This window comes from Nannochloropsis gaditana (genome assembly GCF_000240725.1).
Source record: "Nannochloropsis gaditana CCMP526 unplaced genomic scaffold scaffold352, whole genome shotgun sequence".
NCBI classification, from domain to species: domain Eukaryota; class Eustigmatophyceae; order Eustigmatales; family Monodopsidaceae; genus Microchloropsis; species Microchloropsis gaditana.
The window spans coordinates 11810-17378 of NW_005803601.1; the positions used below are offsets into that span (position 1 = coordinate 11810).

Consider the following 5569-nt stretch of genomic DNA (forward strand, 5'->3'; position numbering starts at 1 on the left):
GGCCGTGGGCGGGTCTCGGGCCCCTTCTGGGCGGAATTTTGCATATAAATTTGTCAAGTTCAGAGAAGCACAGTCCCCGCTGCGAGAGAGGGGGGAAGGGAGGGAATGAGGTAGAGGTAAGGGCGATTGAGGACACGGCCCGGGAAAGAGGGAAAGGGCCACTGGGTAAGACACACACGAGGGGCCAAAGATTCTAGAAAGGCGAGTATCCTGACAAGAAAGCAAATGGAGGAAAGAAGCGCTGCAGTCACGTACCCATAGTACGCATTGCGGTCAATGTGCAAGACCTTCAACCCCATGACGGAGAGGAGGCCGGAGATGATGCATTCCTGTCCAAACGGCAGGGAAGTTAGTGCCGAATTTGTGTCCAGCGCCTTTGGACTGGCTGTCTCAAAGCTACTTTCGCCATGCTTTTCTCCCACTTGCTCCGGCCAAACACACCATTGTTAGAACCACAGACACATCATTTACCCCATTCCCTCCTTCCATCCAGCCACTTCGGTCCCCACACTCACTTTCAAACCCGTGCCCATGACAATAGCGTCGTACAAACCATCAGCCAGAGGCTTTTTCCCGGGGGGCAGCCAGCTTAAATCAGGACCGCTCTCCTCTGTAGGAGCCGGCTTTTCAGTCTCCTGAGGAGGGGAGGGAACCGTTTCGGTCGCGCTCATGGATGCACCTTCGGGGGGAAGGGCTGCAGTGGTGGTGATGTCGGCCATAAGAGCTATGGATATTAGGTACGACAAGAGGAGGGAGGAAATGACGGGGCTGGTGGTTTAAAGCGTGTTGGTTTTTATCAACATCGAAAGCTTCTAAAGAACCAATCTAGCTGCATGTTGCTCCCTCTTCGGGCGAGTACTTCCCTTCTCTGTTAGGCGATGGGCGAGCCTGAGTGATGCCCATAGGCACGGAGTATCCCCAACGAAATTCACGACGTGTAAATCGAGATTGCAGGAGGTGAGGGTGCGGGGGGCATGGCGGTGTCTAAAGCTGTGTGACACACGGAAGGCTTTAGAAGCTGTCGATGGAGACTTCCGGGTATCCTGGTGCAAGCTTGCTGTGATCCTGCCAATGAGCCAGGTTCACAAAGGCAAACTTGAAGGGGTGTGCAGTGTCTTGATAACCCATCAAAGACATGATACGAGGCATTTGTTTCCATATGACCCTGTGCCCTATTCAGTCACATCTCCCGTGCAAGCGCAGGCACATGCGAATCCCTCTGGTGCAAAGTGTGATGGCCGGGACGCAGCCACTGACGTGTTGGACCATGTTGGGACAGGGTCTGCATCACCGTTCTGTTATCTCGAGAATCTTGCTACCTCAATGAGGAAACGCTCTCTGACCTCTTCGCACAATTTTAGTCCCTAACACTCTCTTAACGTATCACTCACACATTGTGACACAGACGTGGAAATCGACTTCAGGCGTAACACTTTCGCAATGGAGGTCCTAAAGCGCACTGTTTCTCTTCTTTTCCTCGCTATGTTCATACTTGGCACGCTCGTACAGGTACAGAAGGTTGATTATTACTCGAGGATTTCTTTAAATCAAGCGAGCAATGTATTTTTTCTCGATAATTACAAATGCTTTCTTCTCGTGTACCTCCCCCGCTTAGTTCAACGACCCTGACCCCATAATTTGGGTGACCTACTGGGCAACCGCCGCGCTCTTGCCTCTGATGGCTTTGACCGGAGTCAACACACGCCACGGCCTTTTCTCTTTGGTGGACAAGCTTGCGCGTGCAGCAGCCATCCTGGTCTCCCTGTACTGGATAACGACCTACCTCCCCGGCATCAAAAAGGACTACCAGGCCAAAAATGGAAACGTACGTGGCTTGTGTGTGGGCTTCCATCTCCCCCCTGTCGCTAGTCAGGTGTTGATTGCGTCGTCCTGCGGGCCACGCCGAGGCCCCTCGTGATCCCTTGGCGTCTGCGCTTTTCACCTCCCTTCTTTTCTTTCTTTCTCCCGCCAGATCCTGCGGATGGTCATTAACCAGGACGGGGATATCAGGATGAAAGACGACCAGATGGAGCTTGCGCGCGAGTTTGGAGGAGCTGTTATCATTCTTGTCTATACCTTAGTCCTTTACCCTTTGAGCACGGTGGGAGACGAGAAAGTACCGGGAAAAAGGGCGTGAGGGAGGAGAAGGCGGAAGGGCTTGGAGAGTAGCAGGGAAGACAAGGAGGAAAGCGTTTGGAACGCGAGGGGGAAGGCGTTTGGGTGACGAGAAGTGATCGTGTAAGGGGACCGTTGTCTCGGACGGGAGGGGCCACCTATCGGTTCTGACTCCGTCACACGAGTCTGTGTTTGTGTGCGTGTATACATGAGGATAGTATCATGAGGACGAAGGTAATATCTCGTCCTCTTGGCAATATTGAAGTAGAGAAGTCGATGGAAGGAATATGGAAGTCCGAGGATCGTAATTACATTTCTAAGAAGCCTGTGTCGATTTTGCCTCCGAATGCAAACCTTCAAGGAAGAGAAAAAATATGTCGTGCAAAAACCGTACGATCGTCGCGAACAAGACGTGGAGATGTGGATAGAAAGGTGATGGTACAGAGTCCCGGGGTCCGGCTGAGCAGAAAGGTCCCAGCACAAGTGCCGAGGGCTTGGAAAATGCTGCGGAAAGAAAGTTGTTCAGACGGCAAATTTATAAGTGGCGGATACAGTGAAATATCAGCACGAAGGGGTGATCACAGGAAGAGAACCAAAGGGCAGGTCGGATTGTATGGCTTTTACATCTTTTCTTTTTTTTTTCCCTTCCTCCTTCACACGTCCCTTCTTGTTTTCCTCCCGACATAAGACCGTTATAGCTTGGTTAGAGCATCCTTTCATAGTCATCATTTGCATAACTATGCACTCCCATGGATGGATTTCCTGCGTTCAGTCACGCCCAGTCTTCGTCTGCATTCTGTCTCGCTCAGGTCAGTCTACACGTTTCATGGCAGGAAATCCCCGGGAAGAGCCCGGTTGTATCCAATTTGCAGCAATAACTGCAGCCGTACCTTGTTGAAATCCACCATCCCGGCTTCTGCATGCTCAATTCCTTCACAACCCCCCTCTACCGGGTCCCAACGCCTCCCTTCACCCTCTTCTCCCTCCCTTACAACCTTCTCGGCCTCCCACGTCTCCCGGGAATGCATGATGCGCGGCCAGTACGGGTACGTCCGGCATTGCAAAGGTCGGGCATCGTATATGGAGCATTTTAAGTCGTCACTCAAAAAGACACAACCCTCCCCTCCCCCTTGCGCGGGGGAAAAAGTCCGACTCTTCAGTAGGATCCATCCTCGCCTCTCTTCCTCCCCCCACGTGGCGAGAAAGCTTTCTGGGGACAGGCTTAGGTAGCGTGCGGCGCACTCCACCTCATTGGGAGATAACCATACATCACCTTGGACTTTACAGCATTTTCCACAGGCGGTACATTCGAATTTGACGCCATCGATGAACCACGGAGGCGGAGGGCCAGTCGGAGGGTCAACGGTCGGCAAAAGGGTAGGAAAAAGCCGGGTAGCGACGCGAGGACTGTCGGACAAGAAAAGTAAGAAGGAATGTCATGACTACAATTAATAAAACTATGAAGGTTCCGGCACAGGATGTGTTTGAGCGTGAATGAAAGCATACGGCCCAAGGACGGGAGGGGCGCACGTCACTTCAAGGAATTGCTTACCTGCTCTTTAGGCCATTAAATGCGGTCAAACGAGGAGAAAGCTGATGCTGTGACCTTGATATTGAGTATTTCCAGCTTTGTGCAACAAAAGGGATGCGCCAGCCCTCCACTATGGCCACCCAAAAAAGACCCAGCGCCAGGATCGTAGGGCAGAGAAGGGGCAAGCAAGCAGGGAAAAAACAGCCCGGCCGCGCCTTATACATGATCAGACGAGCCAGAACGACAGTCCTGCGGGGAAATGGAGGTGTTATTGCAAGTGTGTGAGACCTTTCCCGGCGGACACGGCCACTTTTTATGCGGCCGACGAGACAGGTGAATATAGGAGGTCGCTGCCGCCGACTGCTGACGGATATGAACCACATTCCCAGCATGAGATGACGCCTTACCTACAGGAGGGGGAGGTCAGCACACTAATGCCACACGTCCTATCTTTCACAGGCACAGGCATGGCGGAGGACGTCCGAGAAGCTGACTTGCGGTCTTTGAGTGATCAGGTGCCTGAAGCTGCGGATGGCCTGGAGGAAATTAGTCTGCCACCATGGTTTGCAGAGCAATTAGGCCCACCGTCCGCACCCGATCAGGACAAGCACGGCAGCCATCGCGTGGAAATTTCCCCGTCCTTCCAACTGCACATTTCACTTGCCGAGGATGATGGTGCGAATGGGAGCCTGTTTGCGTTTTCCATTTGGAATGGTAGCCTTTTGTTGGCTCGTTACCTCGACAACCATCCTTCGTTTGTCCGGGACAAGCGCGTCATCGAATTTGGAGCTGCGGGGGCATTACCCTCGATGGTGGCTTTGAGGCACGGCGGCGCCTACGTGATGATTACCGACTATCCGGACGCTCGATTACTGCAAGCCATCGAGAGGACGTTGCAGGATCGTCGCAATGCCGCGTGGTTGGGAGCAGGGAAAACCGCAGGGCGGGTGGGCATCATGGGACATGTGTGGGGGAAGGACACGGCAGGGTTGTTGGGAGAGGAGAGCACCAGGAACGGACAAGTGCGTGCATGCTTGAGACAGACGGGCGACGACTTGGGCAAGGTGCGCACAGAGGGGAGGAGCAGTGGGCTGTACGACCTGGCATTGGTGGGCGAATGTCTTTGGCTGCACCGGGAGCATGGAAACCTTCTGCAGTCCCTGCATTCCACGCTTTGCCCCGGTGGCACCGCTCTGATCTCCTTCGCGCACCATGTGCCAGGATGCGAGGACAAGGACATGAGATTTTTCATGTTGGCGGCCCAAGCCAGACAGTACGGCAATGAACAGCCCGTGTGGTTCGAAGTCCAGAAGTTGTTGGAGAAGAACATGGTATGCCTGCACCGGGAAGGGAAGGTGTCCAAGCAGTTCCTCTACTCGTTGACTAAGAGATCAGGGGGTTGAAGGGCGTTGAAGGGGAAAAAGAGGTGGCTTCCATTTTCAGCCGACGTGCCTGTGTGGAGGAAGAATCTGTTTATGAGCAAAATACATACATCATGTAATTAAGCGTTTGCGTGTACCAAGAAAAGGCTGTTCAGCCATTCAAGCGGGCAAAGATACCATCATTTAATAAAAATACAACATCCTGTGTACTTTCTACGTCGTACTGGACGACTAAAGCAGCTATCCTTCTCTCCGCTGCGCCAACCTTCCCTCCCTCCTTTTCCTGAATTGCCACCCTCTTCTCCCTTTGGCTCCCACACGGGTCTCCCTCCTGCCGTCGTCTTTTTAATTACCGCGGAGGGTTTGATATCTCTTCAATGCTTCTGCGTTTCTTCCCCTCCTCCCCTTCCCTTTCCCTCCTCATTCCTTTCCCGTCTCCATGCTTACACTAAAATGACCGGCTGTTCACCCACTGAAGCCTCTCCCCCTTGTCCATCCATCTCAACCATCCCTCCCCTTCAACCCTCCCTCCCTCCCTCCC

General features: G+C 53.2%; 3 protein-coding genes across 3 annotated transcripts; 2 read left to right on the top strand and 1 right to left on the bottom strand.

Moving 5' to 3' along the window:
• Window positions 1–1401: 1401 nt before the first annotated feature.
• On the top strand, window positions 1402–2724 carry NGA_0386700 (uncharacterized protein). Its single transcript, XM_005854902.1, has 3 exons — window positions 1402–1509; window positions 1616–1825; window positions 1973–2724. The coding sequence occupies exons 1-3, from the start codon at window positions 1441–1443 to the stop codon at window positions 2135–2137; spliced, it is 444 nt and encodes a 147-aa protein (XP_005854964.1). The 5' UTR covers window positions 1402–1440; the 3' UTR covers window positions 2138–2724.
• NGA_0387200 (uncharacterized protein) lies at window positions 2725–3898 on the bottom strand. Its single transcript, XM_005854907.1, has 2 exons — window positions 3668–3898; window positions 2725–3522 (listed from the first exon to the last, which is right to left on the bottom strand). The coding sequence occupies exons 1-2, from the start codon at window positions 3868–3870 to the stop codon at window positions 2940–2942; spliced, it is 786 nt and encodes a 261-aa protein (XP_005854969.1). The 5' UTR covers window positions 3871–3898; the 3' UTR covers window positions 2725–2939.
• Window positions 3899–4113: 215 nt separating this feature from the next.
• Window positions 4114–5049, top strand: NGA_0386900 (nicotinamide n-methyltransferase; the record flags this gene model as incomplete). The annotated part of the gene is made up of 1 exon (XM_005854904.1): window positions 4114–5049. One exon carries the CDS (start codon window positions 4114–4116, stop codon window positions 5047–5049), a length of 936 nt encoding a protein of 311 aa, XP_005854966.1.
• Window positions 5050–5569: the final 520 nt, after the last annotated feature.